This window comes from Coregonus lavaretus, assembly GCF_964263955.1.
Source record: "Coregonus lavaretus genome assembly, chromosome: 6".
Classification (NCBI taxonomy): Eukaryota; Metazoa; Chordata; class Actinopteri; order Salmoniformes; family Salmonidae; genus Coregonus; species Coregonus lavaretus.
In genome coordinates, this window is record NC_139993.1 from 51,507,879 (window position 1) to 51,527,547 (window position 19,669).

The 19,669-nt window shown below is 45.3% G+C and overlaps 1 protein-coding gene across 4 annotated transcripts in view; it reads left to right on the plus strand.

The window, feature by feature from the left end:
- The window catches only part of ptprfa (protein tyrosine phosphatase receptor type Fa), a 209,391-nt gene that overhangs the window by 182,306 nt on the left and 7,416 nt on the right, over nt 1-19,669 (plus strand). For 2 of the 4 annotated variants that reach the window (XM_084164046.1, XM_084164047.1), the window contains 8 exons: nt 747-779; nt 2,620-2,717; nt 10,611-10,734; nt 11,426-11,601; nt 13,386-13,505; nt 13,718-13,872; nt 15,963-16,248; nt 17,998-18,176. In XM_084164046.1, coding sequence (XP_084020172.1) covers nt 747-779; nt 2,620-2,717; nt 10,611-10,734; nt 11,426-11,601; nt 13,386-13,505; nt 13,718-13,872; nt 15,963-16,248; nt 17,998-18,176 — 1,171 coding nt within the window. The remainder of the gene's footprint in view (nt 1-746; nt 780-2,619; nt 2,718-10,610; nt 10,735-11,425; nt 11,602-13,385; nt 13,506-13,717; nt 13,873-15,962; nt 16,249-17,997; nt 18,177-19,669) is intronic. The other 2 variants (XM_084164048.1, XM_084164049.1) reach the window with 1 other exon arrangement.

Consider the following 19,669-nt stretch of genomic DNA (forward strand, 5'->3'; position numbering starts at 1 on the left):
CTCTCCTGTAACTCTTCATCTCATCTCTCTCCCCTCATTCCTCTTTTCATCTCTTTCAAACCCTCTCTTCTCTCTCCCTCCATCCCTCCCTCCCTCTCTCCATCACTCTCTCTATCTCCAACACTCTGTGGGTGTTTTCTAGTAGTTTGCTATTAGATGGGCAGCTTTTGAGTCTCTAGCAGTAGGGGGACATAGTAGATGTTGTTTACACAAATAGAGGCAGGTATGTTGTTGTCTAATTTGCCAGCCTCTTACCTTTTGTGTCCTTGTGAGCACAATGAAGATGTGTTCTAATAGCTCAGTTCTATACTATTGACGCCTCTGTTGCCTACTAAAGCACTCTATGATACGTACATATAGAGTAGTAGTACCTATAGTCAAGAATATGCTTTCAAGTATATGTCTAAGACAGTTATGTGCCATGGTAGCCTGGACCCAATATTGTGAAGTGAAATCGAACAATTCAGTTGGGATCCAGGCTACTGTCATGGACGGAGACAGGCTGAAACTGAGAGAATGTTGGAATTCCAGGCTAACAGACTGTCTCACTTCAGGTGTACAGACATCTACACAACCAGCCCCATCTGAAAACCTAGGGTCTCTTTCTCTATCCCCCCCTTCTCTCTCTCCTAATCCTTTTGACCCTCTTCTCCCCTTCTCCCCTCTCTTCCCCCGTTAACATGAATGATCCATCTGGTATTGGTTGTTGAGTATGACACACCGACCTCCCCATCTTCTCCCCACAGGTTCCAGTGACCCCAGTTGCCCGAACACTCCAAGTTAGTTTCCATTCCTCCTGTGTTTTCTACCTATTTAAACCCATCTCCCATCCTCTCTCTCTCTCGCTCTCTCTCTCTCTCTCTCTCTCTCTCTCTCTCTCTCTCTCTCTCTCTCTCTCTCTCTCTCTCTCTCTCTCTCTCTCTCTTCTCCACTCTCTCTTTCTCCACTCTCTCTTTCTTTCTCCTCTCTCTCCACTCTCTCTTTCTTTCTCCTCTCTCTTTCTCCTCTCTCTCTCTTTCGCTCTCATCTATCTCTCTCTCGCTCTCATCGATCTCTCTCTCCTTTCTCTCGCTCTCCTTTCTTTCATTCTTCTTTCTTCTTTCTTTCTTTCTTCTTTCTTTCTTTCTTTCTTTCTTTCTTTCTTCTTTCTTTCTCTCTCTCTCTCTCTCTCTCTCTCTCTCTCTCTCTCCTCTCTCTCTCTCTCTCTCTCTCTCTCTCTCTCTCTCTCTCTCTCTCTCTCTCTCTCTCTCTCTCTCTCTCTCTCTCTCTCTCTCTCTCTCTCTTTCTTTCACGCTGCATCAGTTTTCTCAGTAGCACAATCACATCTCAGACAACAGTACTGATCATGTTCTGTATATATAGTAGTCTATGTATTCAGTGAGGAAGTGCTGTGATAGTGCTACTTTGGGAGCTGCGATGGAACGCCCCCCTCACCTCCTAACACCAACAACCCCCTTCATCCTCCATCCCTCTACCTTCTCTACTCATCCTCCTCTCCACTGCTGTTTTCTGTGTGGCACCCACCAAGGCCATCTCATCTCAGCCCCATGCTAGCTGCACCTTGTCTGTGAACGTTTGATTGCTCAGTCGGCTGGAACCACCCCCCAACCCCCTCCTCCCCACTAGCCGTGTCACTTCCCCCATGTCACTTCCTCTCCACAGGCTGGGCTCAGAACTGTCACCTGTCACCGCTGGCTTGTATCAATATTCTATGTTATTTTGGAGGATAATCTTTTTGTTATTGCTTTGAGGACAAAGCCGAGATGAAAGATTGTTCCTGCATCAATCTTTCCAAGTCCTAAGCTCTTTTGCCACTGAAAGAGATGATATATGTGTTCCGTACTTTGAGGTTACAATTTAGCTATAGCTATATTATGTACATCACCTGGTAACTGTATGTGGTATATTTCCTTTCCAGAATGTTATTTGTGAATAAAGTATTTTTTAGGTTTGTGATAATATCATTAATAATGTACTAAGATGTTGGTCTCATCTAGCTATAGCCAGGAAAAGTTTTCAGTTACCATTTCATGGAAAAATGTATGTAACATCATGCTCTGAATGCCCTCCTGACCCCTCCCACTCCCACTTGTGTTGCTGTGGGCTACAGCCAACCAATCAGCATGCTCATTTACTCACTCATTTGCTCCCTTCACTGGAGTAACCCACAGTATAGTGTTACAGAGCTCTAGAGATATCACCTTTCTGTTGCTTTCTCTCTCTCTCTCTCTCTCTCTTCTCTCTCTCTCTCTCTCTCTCTCTCTCGCTCTCGCTCTCGCTCTCGCTCTCGCTCTCGCTCTCGCTCTCTCATCTCTCTTCACTCTCTCTTTCTCTCCATCTCTCTTTCTCTCTCACTACACACTTCTTTCCATTTCACCACTTTCAATGAGCTCTGTGCTTTGTCATCACAAATGCATCAGTTATCTGGTTGCATATTTCTCATTCCGTGTGTGTGTATGTCTGTTGTGTAAGTGTGTGTGTGCAGGTGTGTGTGGTTGGTGCATGCATGTGTGTGTGCGTGCGTGAATATATTACACTGTGGTGTACATTTCACTCATAGCTGAAGGAAAGTTGTATTTACTGCAGTAGGTAGGTAACCCTCTTCCTCTCTCCCTCCAGGAATGAGGGAGCACCCTCTCATCTCCACCACTGATCTGGCTAACCACATCGAGCGACTCAAGGCCAACGATGGACTCCGCTTCTCACAGGAGTATGAGGTAACTACCCCTACTCTGCTTTGCCCTGCTGACCACCACTGGTTGTCTACGACCCAGTTCCTTCATCTATATTCTTTATAGCCTCTAGATATATTGTCTCTATAGTCTCTAGATCTATAGTCTCTAGATCTATAGTCTCTAGAGCTATAGTCTTTATAGTATCTAGATCTATAGCATCTAGATCTAAAGTCTCTATAGTCTCTAGATCTATAGGCTCTATAGCCTCTAGATTTATAGTCTATAGGATCTAGATCTATAGTCTCTATTGTCTCTATATCTACACTGAGTGCACAAAACATTAAGAACACCTTCCTAATATTGAGTTGCAGCAGCGTTGCAGTTCCTGACACAAACCGGTGCACCTGGCACCTACTACCATACCCCGTCCAAAGGCACTTAAATGTTTTGTCTTGCCCATTCACCCTCTGAATGGCACACATACACAATCTATGTCTCAATTTTCTCAAGGCTTTAAAATCCATCTTTAACCTGTCTCCTCCCCTCCATCTACACTTTTGGCCTATACTACACAGCTGATTCAAATAATCAACTAATCAGCAACCTTTGATCATTTGAACCAGCTGTGTAGTGTTAAGGCAAAAACCAAAACGTGCACCCCTTGCGGTCCCAAGGTCCAAATTTGGGGAGTGCTGCTCTATAGTCTCTAGATATATAGTCTCTAGATCTATAGTCTCTATAGTATCTAGATCTGTAGTCTCTATAGTCTCTAGATCTATAGCCTCTAGATCTATAGTCTCTATAGTATCTAGATCTATAGCATCTAGATCTATAGTCTCTATAGTATCTAGATCTACAGCATCTATATCTAAAGTCTCTATAGTCTCTAGAAATATAGTCTCTAGATCCATAGCCTCTATAGTCTCTAGATATATAGCCTCTATAGCGCTAGATCTATAGTCTCTATAGTCTCTAGATCTATAGTCTCTATGTCTATAGTCTCTAGATCTATAGTCTCTAAGTATCTAGATCTATAGTCTCTATATTCTCTAGATCTATAGTCTCTGTCTCTAGATCCATAGTCTCTATATTCTCTAGATCTATAGTCTCTAAGTCTCTAGATCTATAGTCTCTATATTCTCTAGATCTATGGTCTCTCTCAACAGACTAACTCAACACTTTGATTCTGGCAGACACACTGGCTGCAATCACTTCAACCTTAGATATACCAATGTTCCCTCATCTCCCTCTTCAACATACCAGCTTCTGAACATGGCTAGTGTAAAGAATGATTTAGTAAATCTTGAGGGTTGTTGGTCCAGGGAGTTTCTAATAGTTTGTAATAGGCCAACCATTCCTCACCCCACCTTGACTTAAATAACATCTATTATGTGTCCAGGTAATTCTGCATAATGATTTTGTTTCTGCATCCAGCTGCACTTTGCTACCTGTACATTTCGCTCTGTGTAAGTTCAGGGCTGGTTTAGAAGCATGTTACTAAGTATGCATGAATTCTATCCCTCTCTCTGCTTCCCCGCTCCCTTCCAATAATATTATTCCAGTGCACCTACCTACTGTAAAAACCAGTGAGGGATTATGCCTTGTTGTTGTCCTACAAAGGAAGGTGATTTGCATTTAAAGTGGTGAATTTCCAGCCGGATAAAGCAGGACAGATGGGAGCACTGTTTACCGCGGAGGGAGTGTATATTAATTATAAAACAGCATCTAGGGTTGCGTCCCAAATGGCACCCTATTCCATATTGGGCCCTGGACAAAAGTAGTGCACTATAAAGGGAATAGGGTGCCATTTGGGATGTATCCTAGACCCTAGATAAACTTTTCTGTGTTTACCTGTTTCCAGTCAGTGTGTTATTCAGTATAGTAATGTGTTGAGAGTGAAACAGTATAGCTGTCATGTTAGTTTATTCACCACTCAGAGAGTGACGAAAGCGTTGAGACAGGAACGAGGAGAAATTGTCTGATGAAGTGGGTGGAAGCAGGGTTCAAACTCCACACTAACTATTAGACACACACACAACACACACACACACACACACTACAGATTACCTCAGTGCTGTTTATTATGAGAAAATCAAAGAGGATGCAGCTGGATGGAACAGCTTATATGCATTTTGTTTATTTCGTTTTCTGAGTTGTCATTAAATGAGTTTTCAGGCACACATATACACACACACACACACATACACACACACACACACACACACACACACACATACACTAATAGTTAGTGTGGAGTTTGAACCCTGCTTCCACCCACTTCATCAGACAATTTCACCTCGTTCCTGTCTCAACGCTTTCGTCACTCTCTGAGTGGTGAATAAACTAACATGACAGCTATACTGTGTAGCTCAGTTGGTAGAGCATGGTGCTTGCAATGCCAGGGTTGTGGGTTCGATTCCCACGGGGGACCAGTATGAAAAAATGTATGCACTCACTAACTGTAAGTCGCTCTGTATAAGAGTGTCTGCTAAATGACTAAAATGTAAAATGTAATACACACACACACACACTAATAGAACTTACTCAGCCACCCCAGCCCACCTCTACATGGAGCTATTTCCACACAGTGTCAGGGCAGCAGGCCTTGAAATTAAACCATCATAATGGCTCTATTGAAATGAGAGGAGACAGGGTTCACACAGCTTGTTAAATCTGACTCTGAGTCTGTGACCATATTCACTACTTTTGACCAGGGCCCAAAATGTCCCCACTTGTCCGAATGTTCCTTGTTTTATAATCCTTGCGAGGACTTCTGGTCCCCACACAAATAGTAAAACAAAAAACACACACATTAGTGTAAGTATAATCCTAATACAGTCATCACCACTCAAAGTGTAGTAGTCCTCAGAGTATACTGTGAGTGTCTTTAGTTGATTATAAATACGGTTTGACAGTTTTAGTAGTCAGGGATAGTTGGCCCATCCTTTCAACTGTTGTCTTTTAAAGGTGAACAGAGCAATTGGGTAGAATTATGTTAATAGCTCATGAAAAGTCTGAGTTAAAATTCTCACTCTCGTTTGTATGGGCAACACACACACACACACACACACACACACACACACACACACACACACACACACACCCACGCACGTACACACACACATGCACATACACACACACATACACACACACACACACACACACACACTTTACTCATCATTTCCTATGATTAGTGATTCATGATCACTGCCAGCTACTGAGTGGTGAATGCTGCCTAGCGCCAGGCCAAGATTCTCACTAGGGAATCTTTCATTCTGTGCTGTATTCAGACAGGTGAAAACACTGACAGTTGTTAGTTGATTAGCCATGTTGTCCAACTCCAACGTTTCCTCGGCTAGTAGTGGGGACGGATGCCTTCTGCTGACACAGAGGAAGGAAGCAACACCATATGCTCAGGGAGCACCGAATTAGCCAGATATAACACATTTAGGATTGGGACTTTGCAAACAATTTATCTGAGCACTTGGCTGGTAATGTACGCTGAGGAGTGACAACAGGTGTTAATCAGGCTTTTCACCAGACACAATCACTTTCTAATGTGCCTCGCTAGATTAGGATATCATCGGAAGAAGAATGGGAGGCGCTTTTTAAATAGCGTCGCGTCGCTGCTGCGTCGCTCAGTTATAGCAAATGATGGGTCTTTTTAACATTTCTAGTGCGTTCGATGCACTGCATTGCCCATGTGCCTGTTTTTCCCCCGGTGGATCTGTAGACAGGTCCCATAAATTACAACAAGCACACCACACACACACGCGCATACACACACACACACCAGTGTTTCCCATATATGCATTTAGCAGCTGCGCACCGCCGCTGCTAAATCGTGGCCGCCATTGCAATTTAAAAAAATAATGTAGATGTATAGATGTATGCACGAGGAAGACTCCATCCGCCACCCCACCCCTCTGCAGGAAGACCCCCCCCCCCCCCCCCCCCCCGCCCCCCCACACACACACACACACACACAAACACACACACACACACACACACACACACACACACATAAACAACATCACATCCAGTCTCCCAGGGAGGGAATCAGAGAAGGCTTATTGTGGAGACGGCAGGCAGGTGCATCTTTCTCAGGTTGCGTTCCAAATGGCAGTCTATCACTATTCAATGCACTACTCTTGGACCCTGGTCAAAAGTAGTGCACTAAATAAGGAATAAGGTGCCATTTGGGATGCACCCTGTTGTGTCTATGAGAAATACAGCAAACACTGTCAGCCATCATTGCTTCACACATTCATCCCACCACCATCACACCCACACACACACTCACACACACACTCACACACACATACACACACACACAAACACAAACACATACGCACACACGCACACACACACACACACACAAACAATTACACACACACATACACACACAATCACCCAGCTACCCTGGAACAGATGGACTGAGGGCTGAGTCACACTGATAGGGTGGGGAGTGTGTGTGTGTATTTTTGTGTGTGTGTAAGCGTGTTTGTCCTGTGTATATTGTCAGTGCATGTGTGGGTGGTGTGTTTGGGCATGTTTGCGTGGAAATAGCTAATTATGATTCTGCAATATATTATCACCCCCCTCAGAGAAGCTGTTTAAATTCTTAAAAAATGAATATATATATACACAAAACAGTACACCTTTCTACATGACCAACTGCTAACTGAAGCAGTAACTCAGAATATTGTAATATGTTAAGCTTTACAAAAAAAGCTATATACATAGTGTATGCCACAAATGGCACCCTATTCCTTATATAGTGCACTACTTTTGACCAGGGCCCATATTGCACTGTACAGTGCCTTGCAAAAGTATTCATTCCTCTTGGCGTTTTTCCTATAATGGATTTTTATTTCGATTTCATGTAATGGACATACACAAAATAGTCCAAACTGGTGAAGTGAAATGAAAAAAATAACGAAAAAGTGGTGCATGCATATGTATTCAGATACCCTAAATAAGATCTGGTGCAACCAATTACCTTCAGAAGTCACATAATTAGTTAATAATAAAGTCCACCTGTGTGCAATCTAAGTGTCACATGATCTGTCACATGAAAAATAAGCAAACACGTTTGATGTTCACCAAAAGGCATGTGGGAGACTCCCCAAACATATGGAAGAAGGTACTCTGGTCAGATGAGACTAAAATTGAGCTTTTTGGCCATCAAGGAAAACGCTATGTCTCGCGCAAACCCAACACCTCTCATCACCCCGAGAACACCATCCCCACAGTGAAGCATGGTGGTGGCAGCATCATGCTGTGGGGATGTCTTTCATCGGCAGAGACTGGGAAACTGGTCAGAATTTAAGGAATGATGGATGGCACTAAATACAGGAAAATTCTTGAGGGAGACCTGTTTCAGTCTTCCAGAGATTTGAGACTGGGACAGAGGTTCACCTTCCAGCAGGACATACTGCTAAAACAACACTCGAGTGGTTTAAGGGGAAACATTTAAATGTCTTGGAATGGCCTAGTCAAAGCCCAGGCCTCAATCCAATTGAGAATCTGTGGAATGGCTTAAAGATTGCTGTACACCAGCGGAACCCATCCAACTTGAAGGAGCTGGAGCAGTTTTGCCTTGAGGAATGGGCAAAAATCCCAGTGGCTAGATGTGCCAAGCTTATAGAGACATACCCCAAGAGACTTGCGTGGGGGGGGGAGTGAATAGGTATACACACTCAAGTTTTCTTTTTTTTTCTCTTATTCCTTGTTTGTTTCACAATAAAAAATATTTTGCATCTTCAAAGTGGTAGGCATGTTGTGTACATCAAATGATACAAACCCCCAGAAAATCCATTTTAATTCCAGGTTGTAAGGCAACAAAATAGGAAAAATGCCAAGGGGGGTGAATGCTTTCACAATATATATATATATATAGAGTAATAGAGAGACATTTGGGACTTCAGTCAGTTACTGTATGAAGTGTTTTGACAGGATTTGATACCAGCTGAAATACAGGAGCTGTTCTAGCATCACCACACACACACACACACACACAAACACACAGCTAGTCAAAAAGCAAGGCTGAGGGCTCTTCAAATGTGTCAGGATGCAAAGTCAATTTTCCTCGCCGATGTAAATTCAGCCGCCTGCACCAAACGTTAGCATGGTATCTCTGCCTCACAGAGGTACACATGGTGGCAGCCCTCTGGGCTTTTGTCTTTCTGTCTGACTGTTTCTGGGAGAAATGGAAATGCAGCAGTGTTGGCGAGAGAGTGTGATTGCAGTGACATGCACGGTAACTGATATTCACGTCAGCGTGGTGCATTAGCAGTAATGTGTGTGATTTGTCAGAGTGACGCAGTGAAGGCTTTACCTAACAGGCTGTTAAATAAGATGTGCGCTCAACCTCTCTCACCATTGTCATTGTTATCAGCAAGCAGACTGGGGCCCACATGCCTTCCCAGCTAGTCAGCCAGTCAGTCTGTCAGCCAGCCTGTCAGCCAGTCAGTCAGTCAGGAGGAAACCACCAGAATGTACAGCCTTTTTTCGGTTTGTGTGTGTGAGAGAGAGAGAAAGAGGGGGAGAGAGAGAGAAAGAGGGGGAGAGAGAGAGAAAGAGGGAGTGCGAGAGAGAGGCAGAGAGAAAGAGAGAGAAAGAGGGGGCGAGAGAGTAAGAGGGAGTGAGAGAGAGAGGCAGAGAGAAAGAGGGAGTGAGAGATAGAGAGGGGCAGAGAGAGAGAGAGAGAGGGGCAGAGAGAGAGAGAGAGAGGGGCAGAGAGAGAGAGAGAGGGGCAGAGAGAGAGAGAGAGAGAGAGAGAGAGAGAGAGAGAGAGAGAGAGAGAGAGAGAGAGAGAGAGAGAGAGAGAGAGAGAGAGAGAGAGAGAGAGAGAGGCTAGACAGTGAAGGGGTCAGGGAGAGTTCCTATTTGTTTTCCAGATGATGTGAGATCAGTGCTCAGAACTGAAATATCAATAATGAATAAGAATCTAGTCTGTCAAAATTTAGTTGGACCAGATTAGAGCCTTTGTCCAGTGCCAGGGATAAATACAGGGCTCAGATGAATCATCAACCTGCGTAGCATCGCTAACCCGTGCCCTGCCTGCCATATGCTCCGCTCTCTCCCTCACTGTGTCACATACTGTAGTATAGTCTTCTATATACTGTATGACTACATTTTCCACCATGAAACATTGTTTCAACTTCATCTAATAATTTCTGGACAGCCTCCTCCATTTTTTCTTCCTTATTTGATGATAAGGTAGTAGTACCTGATTTACTAGCTTGTATAGTATATATTTCCTATTTCCTCTCATCCAGCAGAAGCCTACATACAGATAACTCTCTCCCCCCACTTACCTGCTGGAGGTGAATGTGAAGCTGCAACATTGTGTGTGTAGGTGTGGGGTCCAGCCACATTGTTCTATTTCATTCTGTGGGTTCTGCCCTCTCTGTGTCTAGGGGGTTGGAGGTCACGACCTCAGGCTAGGTATATTCAGGAATGCTGACACAGAGGTTGTGCTTCTGCTCTGTTCACCGCTGTGACTCCTTGATTTCATCAGCACAGCTCTCCTTGGCCATTAGGTGGCCCAGAGGTGGCAGAGCCACGGCCGAGAGGTGATTTTACGACTGTACAAACAGCCCGGGGTGAAGCCAGAGTGCTGTGGGATCACAGAGGGCTGCTTTTATTACAGAACAGACATTGAAAAGGATGGGGAATGAGTTCTGGTGCCTCCAAAAATATTACAGGGAAGATGACATCTCTCTCTCTCTCTCTCTCTCTCTCTCTCTCTCTCTCTCTCTCTCTCTTCTCTCTCACTCTCTCCTTCCCCCTCTCCCCCACTCTCTCTATCTCTTTCCCTCCCTCCCTCCATCTCTCCATTCCCCCTCTCCTTCACCCTCTCTATCTCCCCTCCTCGCTCTCTCTCCCTCTCTTCCTCTCCTTCTCTCCTTCCCTCCCTCCCTCCATCAGTCGGTAGACCCAGGCCAGCAGTTCACATGGGAACACTCTAACCTGGAGGTGAACAAGCCAAAGAACCGCTATGCAAACGTCATCGCCTACGACCACTCCAGGGTCATCCTCACCTCCGTCGATGGTATGTTTGGTTGATTTGTTGTGGTAGTTGTTGTGAAGTGTTTTGGAGTTTTATTTTGCTTTTTAAGGCTGGATGTGGGGAGGTAATGTGTTATTAAGTGAGCATATCTCAATAAATAATTATTGTTTTATTGTTGTGAGGTGTTTTGAGGTTATGTTTAGTAATAACATCACAATACCTCCCCCCACCCCTCCTTAAAAAGCTAAGTGAGAATGTCTCAATAAAGAGCATCCAAAGTCAAGTCTGTAGACAGTAATCTCGTACCAACTGCAAAGTCACAACAACAACAGCACATCTCTCAACCCAATCCCCAGGTGTGACAATGCCTCTCCATCATTCACTGTATGTCTGTCTCTATTTGGAGTTAGTTAGTGATGTAAATGTAAATGCATCCTGATGGTTGTGAATGGCTCTTTCTCTCTTCTCTCTAATGTGTTGTCCTGTGTGGGCCTGTCTCATGCTGTGAAGGGGGTGTTGATACCCTGCCTATTCCCTATATAGTGCATTACTTTTGACCAGGGCCCATAGTGATGCACTATGTAGGGTATAGGGTGCCATATGGGAAGAAGTGATGGAGTGGGATTGCCCTATGGGCCCTGGTCAAAAGAAGTGCACTATATAGGGAATAGGGTGCCATTTGGAATGCAGCCCCCAGTGTTTCCTAACACTGCCTTCCTTCACTGTGCTACAGGAGTACCAGGTAGTGACTACATCAACGCTAACTACATAGACGGCTACAGGAAGCAGAACGCCTACATCGCTACACAGGGCCCGCTTCCTGAAACCCTGAGTGACTTCTGGAGGATGGTGTGGGAGCAGAGGACCAACACTATAGTCATGATGACCAGACTGGAAGAGAAGTCACGGGTGAGTGACTGAATATACACACACACCACAATGTCAGTACACTCACAACCATGTACACATTCTGTGCTGAACACACACCATACACACCACACTGTCTCAGGACACACACACACACACACACACAACACTGTCTCAGGACACACACACACGTCCTGACCGTTGATTCACCCTGTACTCACACACTGTAACAGTCCCAGTAGTCTCACCCTGGTCTCACCCTGGTCTCACCCTGGCTCGCTAATGGACAGGAGGTGTGAGGGTCGACTGTAAGGTGTAAAACCCTAATCGAGGAGTTTGAATAAACTCAGTAAATAATGGACACTGTGACTGCATGATGGCAGCTTAGAGAGAAGGAAGTTTGTAGGTGAGAAGGGTGTCACACGAGTACACACACACACACACACACACACACACACAGACACACACACACACACACGCCTTCTCTAGCCTGATTAATAACTGTGGAACTAAAGGGCATCCCATAGTGTCACACCTTTATAAGCACTGACAGTGTTCATTATGCTCCTGCCAAACTTAATATCACACGTCTTTTTAGACCCATGAGGGGTCAACTCATCATTAAATTACCTTTCACCTTTGAACCTTTGCCCCTGTGTGTTATCACCAGAACAGCAGGGTGTCACCACAGGCAATATCCCAACACCACCACTGTGTCGTCTAACCTCTATGCGCCTCAGCTATCATTCTGATTAGAGAGGAAATTCATGGGAGGGGAGGACCTGAAAGAGCTACGGACAGTCACAGGAAGTCATGTGACTGTCCGTAGCAGCTGACATGGGGGACGCAGTGACACCCCCCCCTCCAGAGTGACCACCTGTCCACTCCGCTCCGTTCTGTTCTGTTTCATTAAGCGACCAGAGCACAGGAGCTGGAGTAATGTCAGGGACAGCAGTCATTTCCAACTGCCTGTTAGCTAGTCAGGGTTAAAGTGGTGGAATGCACCTGTAGGCTAAACAGATAAAACATCACCAAACAGGAATTGTATTATCTATCTACATGGTCTGTGTTTGTAGGAAATGCACCAGACCGGTACTTTTCTGAGCAGATTTTGGAGACAGGTTTGTGGCTACCCTGTGCTCGGTCAGATAGGTCACTTAGCTCTTGGCTGTGTGTTTGGGAAGTCCAGTGAAATTATGTGTCCAGGTGGTAATCCTGCTGTCCACCAGACTGTTCAATCACAATGCCCTCTCACAATGCCCTGATCAATGGCCCTTGAGCACCAGGCTGCTGTCTAATCAGAATGCCCTGACTAATGGCCCTTTGGGGTGGAGGTCTGGAGGAGTTAAATAAAGGTTAAATAAAATAAATAAGTAAAAGAGAAGAGGCACAAGTCACGCTCTGAGCTCCAGGGTTCTCCAGGGTTTAGGCCAGTGCCAATGTTACTATAGCCCCCCTGGACATGACTGTGTAGCGGAAGCCCCCCATCTGCCTGGCACATGCCAGCTAGGGTCCCAGAGCCTGTAGTCCCATAGAGCTGGACCCCTAAACTCCAGCTGGCTGTCTCTCCTCTCTCCCCCCAGGACATGAAGGATAGCACAGTGGAGCGGAAGCACCTCAAGCTGTCATCCTTCACTCAGCCTAAGTCCTTGTCCCATGTCCTCCCTCTCACAGCACTTAGTTCCTGACTGTCCCATTCCCCCAACACAAGCCCCTTCAGCCCCAGTCCCTGTCTCATTCTGATTCCCTCGTTCCAGTGCTCCTATACTAAGGCTTTGGTCCAATATCTTCATTGTCCTGTGTCTGTGTGTTTGTGTCTGTAACAGGTGAAGTGTGACCAGTACTGGCCCAGTCGGGGTACAGAGACCTATGGGATGATCCAGGTGACCATGTTGGACACTGTGGAGCTGGCTACCTACAGCGTACGCACATTCGCCCTCTATAAGGTAAGGTATAGCATGTACTGTAGCCTAAACGTGACCTGCTCTTGACCAGCTGGAAGGGCAATGATTCCGGAATGTGTTCTCGAGCCAATATCAAATCTCATGTGAGCTAACATGTTGTAAATATGAATGTCTGTCAGAGAGTCTACCCAGAATATGGCCACCTGTGTGTGTCTGTGGTGTTCTGATAGTTTTCTCCTCTCCTGCTCTACCAGAATGGCTCCAGTGAGAAGAGAGAGATTCGTCAGTTCCAGTTCATGGCCTGGCCGGACCATGGAGTGCCTGAGTACCCCACCCCCACCCTGGCCTTCCTCCGCAGGGTCAAGGCCTGCAACCCCACAGACGCAGGACCCATGGTGGTCCACTGCAGGTAACCCCCATCTCAGACCTGCTTCAGAGATATGTTCAACCTGATGATGACCTAAGTATTGAAACAAACCATATGAATAGATTTCAGTGTTCGGGGTGTTTTCTGTTTTTTTTTGCTGAACATATCATCTCCAGTACCTGCTCAGAAACATAGGTTGACATTTATATTTATTTTATTTACCTTTATTTCATCAAGGAAGTCATATTGAGAATAAAGTATATTTTACAAATGAGCCCTGCACAATACAAAAACAAGCACATAGTCGTGGTCAAAAGTTTTGAGAATCACACAAGTATTGGTCTTCACAAAGTTCGCTGCTTCAGTGTTATGAGATATTTTTGTCAGATGTTACTTTGGTATACTGAAGTATAATTACAAGCATTCCATAAGTGTCAAAGGCTTTTATTGACAATTACATTAAGTTTATGCAAAGAGTCAATATTTGCAGTGTTGACCCTTCTTTTTCAAGACCTCTGCAATCCGCCCTGGCATGTTGTCAATTAACTTCTGGGCCACATCCTGACTGATGGCAGCCCATTCTTGCATAATCAATGCTTGGGAGTTTGTCAGAATTTGTGGGTTTTTGTTTGTCCACCCGCCTCTTGAGGATCGACCACAAGTTCTCAATGGGATTAAGGTCTGGGGAGTTTCCTGGCCATGGACCCAAAATTTCGATGTTTTGTTCCCTGAGCCACTTAGTTATCACTTTTGCTTTATGGCAAGGTGCTCCATCATGCTGGAAAAGGCATTGTTCGTCACCAAACTGTTCTTGGATGGTTGGGAGAAGTTGCTCTCGGAGGATGTGTTGGTAACATTCTTTATTCATGGCTGTGTTCTTAGGCGAAATTGTGAGTGAGCTCACTCCCTTGGCTGAGAAGCAACCCCACACATGAATGGTCTCAGGATGCTTTACTGTTGACATGACACAGGACTGATGGTAGCGCTCACCTTGTCTTCTCCGGACAAGGTGTTTTCCGGATGCCCCAAACAATCGGAAAGGGGATTCATCAGAGAATATGACTTTACCCCAGTCTTCAGCAGTCCAATCCCTGTACCTTTTGCAGAATATCAGTCTGTCCCTGATGTTTTTCCTGGAGAGAAGTGGCTTCTTTGCTGCCCTTCTTGACACCAGGCCATCCTCCAAAAGTCCTCACTGTGCGTGCAGATGCACTCACACCTGCCTGCTGCCATTCCTGAGCAAGCTCTGCACTGTTGGTGCCCCGATCCCGCAGCTGAATCAACTTTAGCAGATGGTCCTGGCGCTTGCTGGACTTTCTTGGGCGCCCTGACGCCTTCTTCACAACAGTTGAACCTCTCTCCTTGAAGTTCTTGATGATCGATAAATGGTTGATTTAGGTGGAATCTTACTAGCAGCAATATCCTTGCCTGTGAAGCCCTTTTTGTTAACAAAGGAAGAACAATGATTTCAAGCACCACCCTCCTTTTAAAGCTTCCAGTCTGTTATTCTAACTCAATCAGCATGACAGAGTGATCTCCAGCCTTGTCCTCGTCAACACTCTCACCTGTGTTAACGAGAGAATCACTGACATGATGGCAGCTGGTCCTTTTGTGGTAGGGCTGAAATGCAGTGGAAATGTTTTTTTGGGGGATTAAGTTCATTTTCAAGGCAAAGAGGGACTTTGCAATTAATTGCAATTCATCTGATCACTCTTCATGACATTCTGGAGTATATGCAAATTGACATCATCAAAACTGAGGCAGCAGACTTTGTGAAAATTAGTATTTGTGTCATTCTCAAAACTTTTGACCACGACTGTACAACAACTGTATATATTTTGATGACTCATGTACCGGAGGCAGCTCTGCAGGGTAGCTGGCACAGCCACAAAGTCATAAAATCAGATTTTAAACCTAACCCTAAACCAAATAAATAGCCAATTTTGACTTTGCCACTGTCCCGTCTATTGGAAGATTCATCCCAATAAACATCAACCTGCCTCGGAAACATTGAATGTGTGCATGTAATCTCTTCCAATGCCAGATTTGTGAGTTTTTCAGTGTAGTTACAGTAGTTTCTGTCTGTGTCTGTGCATGGCTCTACAGTTACAGTTACCTGTCTCTCCCCACAGTGCTGGTGTAGGGCGGACCGGTTGCTTCATCGTGATCGAGGCCATGCTGGAGCGTATGAAGCATGAGAAGTCAGTGGATATCTACGGTCATGTGACATGTATGAGAGCTCAGCGGAACTACATGGTGCAGACGGAGGACCAGTATGTCTTCATCCACGAGGCCCTGCTAGAGGCTGCCACCTGCGGTAACACAGAGGTCCCTGCACGCAACCTGTACGCACACATCCAGAAACTCACCCAGGTCACACCCGGAGACACGGTCACTGCCATGGAGCTAGAGTTTAAGGTAGGTAGTAGCTCTCCTCCTGAACATAACAGTACAGTTCAGTTCTATGGTACAAACCTAGCTTGAAAAATTGGACTGTTCGAAACCTTTAGTACTAAAAAGGGACTTATGATTCCACTCGGACTCGCTTAGACTTGGACTTGCTAGGGAGTTGGGATTCAATTTGGGCTTGAGGTTAAGTGACTTGACTGGTACAGTTACTAATTGGGGCATTTAGTTAGAAGCAGTAGAACAGTTCTTGTTGGTGGTGGTGTCTCAGTCTGCACGATGCAGTGGGAGCAGGAAGTTAATGTCTCAGTGTGTTTGGGAGCAGGATGAAGAGGAGGAGGAGGGATTTTCATCCTCACACTGTAACTCTGAAATGAATAGAATCTCCTAGGAGGGGTGTTCTGTTTCACTGTTTCAATGGCTTATCTTCTGGACTGGGGATGAGAAACTAAACGAGAGGGAGGGGGTCGGGGGAGGGAGAGAGAGAAAGAGAGAAAGAGAGTGATCTAGTGAGGGAGGAGTGTTAGGGCAGGCTGACCGTCTGACAGCCTGTAGATAAAGCCTCAATGGGTTGGAGAGCTGATGCATCCTGGGATTGGGCCTACACCATGGCTCCAGCGACTCTATTGGTCCCCATCACATACTCACTATCTGCGTCCCAAATGGCACCCTGTTCCCTATATAGTGCACTACTTTTGACCAGGACCCATAGGGCCTGGTCAAAAGTAGTGCAATGTGTAGGGATTAGAATGCAATTTGGGACGCCACCACTCACAGCCTACCGCTATAGGAAAGCAAAACAGCTCTAACCAGTCTCCTCCTCGGGGACGCGCCGCCACAACCCAAATGATGTGGGTCAAACTTGTTCAGCAAGCAGGATGATTGTAAGTCCGTAGAAAGTATAATTAGGCTCCACTGGCAGGTTTGTTTCGCAAGCAAGTTCTGAAACTGACACTTTGCTTTTTTGCTACTGACAGAGTACAATATTAGGAGGACACCATCAGCAATGCCAGCAACAACAAAAAATCACCCTCCCCCTCTCATTTGGGAGAAGATGGATTTTCAGTTTTCAAAGTCTTGTGTGGTTGTAGTTTGTTATTCCGTTGCTGTGGCATGGATACAGTCAGTTTGTGTATCTATCGTCACAGCTGTCTCCAATGTTGTGTGGGAGTGTTTTTCGACTCCCTGACGTCTCCGTTCGTGGCTGTGGCTGTGCTGTCGACACTAATTTTAAAGGAGAGAGAGAGGCGTTGTCTCTGCATCAGCAGGTTGTTATTTGAAGCTGGAGAACAAAAGCTCATCATTTTCATGCATCAATAAGAGTGTTAGCTCCCAACCCCGTGCCCTCAGACATCCCTGCTCACACACAGTAATGCTAGGCTGGCTGGGATCCCCAACTTTAGCACTTTGAAGAGACGGGCTAGATAGAAGGGAAGGAAGGTGGGCGTCAAGGAAAAGCTGTGGCAACAGTCATCTTCAGGTTAGAGGCATAGAAATATAATTACTAGAATGGGAAAAAGACTCTGACCAATGTGTCTGCACTTTCATGGGTAAGGTCAATTCTAGTAGTTACCTTTCTATGGTTATGGGTTGGTGTTTCTCTACAATAGCACAAAGTTATTTAATCTGATCCATGTTTTTGATCCATGCATAGATCCGTGCATCCCTCAACAAAACAAGTGGTGGGGCTGCCATTTTGCAGAAAAACAAATCCAAGATTGTATCTTTCATCTGTCCATTCCTCTTCCCTTCCTTCTCCAGAAACTGGCCAACTCGAAAGCACATACCTCAAGATTCATCAGTGCCAACCTGCCCTGCAACAAGTTCAAGAACCGTCTGGTGAACATCATGCCTTTTGAGTCCACCCGCGTGAGTCTGCAGCCTATCAGAGGAGTGGAGGGCTCTGACTACATCAATGCCAGCTTCATCGACGGATACAGGTGAGATAGAGGGGGATGAGGAGAGAAGGAGAGACGAGAGGGGAGGAGGGGAGGGGAGAAGAGGATTGGGGGAGGAGAGAGGAGAGGAGAGGAGAGGAGAGGAGAGGAGAGGAGAGGAGAGGAGAGGAGAGGAGAGGAGAGGAGAGGAGAGGAGAGGAGAGGAGAGGAGAGGAGAGGAGAGGAGAGGAGAGGAGAGGGGGAGGAGGGGGAGGAGGGGGGGGAGAGGGGAGGAGAGCAGAGGAGGAGGGGAAAGGGGAGGGGTTGAGGGGAGGAGGTAGGGGAGGAGAGTGTAGAGGAGAGGAGAGGGTAGAGGAGATTCAGACTCAGACTGTGAGAAAACAAGACATGACATATTCTGAAGACTAGAATAAGTGAGATGGGGGGGATGGTGAGAATAGAGAAGAAGAAATAGAAGAGAGAAGAGAGAATCTATCCTGCAGACACAGCTCATCTAATGAGCGAGGAGGTGGACCTTTCCTGCAGCGACTGACAGCAGTGAATGATGGTGTGACATGGAGGCCAGTGTTTTCCTGCCTCTCTTCCCTTCCCTTTGTCTTGTCAGTTGTCAGTACTGTCCATTCCTTCTCACACTTTTCCTTTGGTAAATAAATAGGCTGATTGTGACAGGTGACAAACCACTCCTAGCAGAGGAATACAGTGATTACCTATTGTGATGGCTCTGTTCATGTCTGCTGATATCCACAATCCTTTACTCTACAGCTGTCCATCTATGGGAATCTGCCCAGCAACACTCAATGGAAGATGTACGGCTCTAAAAAATGACATTTTCAATGTTAATATTTGGAGAAAAAACTTGAAAAGGAGAACCTATAGTTTTCAGAGTTACAGTGCATTCGGAAAGTATTCAGACCCCTTGACTTTCTCCACATTGTGTTACGTTACAGCCTTATTCGAAAATGTATTAAATTGTTTTTTCCCACTCATCAATCTACATACAATACAGCATAATGACAAAATATGACATTTACAGTGTCTTGCAAAAGTATTAAACCCCCTTGGCGTTTTTCCTATTTTGTTGCATTACAACCTGTAATTTAAATGGATTTGTATTTTGATTTCATGGAATGGACATACACAAAATAGTCCAAATTGGTGAAGTGAAATGAAAAAAAAAACTTGTTTCAAAAAATTCAAATAAATAAATAACGGAAAAGTGGTGCGTGCATATGTATTCACCCCCTTTGCTATGAAGCCCCTAAATAAGATCTGGTGCAACCAATTACCTTCAGAAGTCACATAATTAGTTAAATAAAGTCCACCTGTGGGCAATCTAAGTGTCACATGATCTGTCACATGATCTCAGTATATATACACCTGTTCTGAAACGCCACAGAGTCTGCAACACCACTAAGCAAGGGGCAGCACCAAGCAAGCGGCACCATGAGGACCAAGGAGCTCTCCAAACAGGTCAGGGACAAAGTTGTGGAGAAGTACAGATCAGGGTTGGGTTATAAAAAATCTCTGAAACTTTG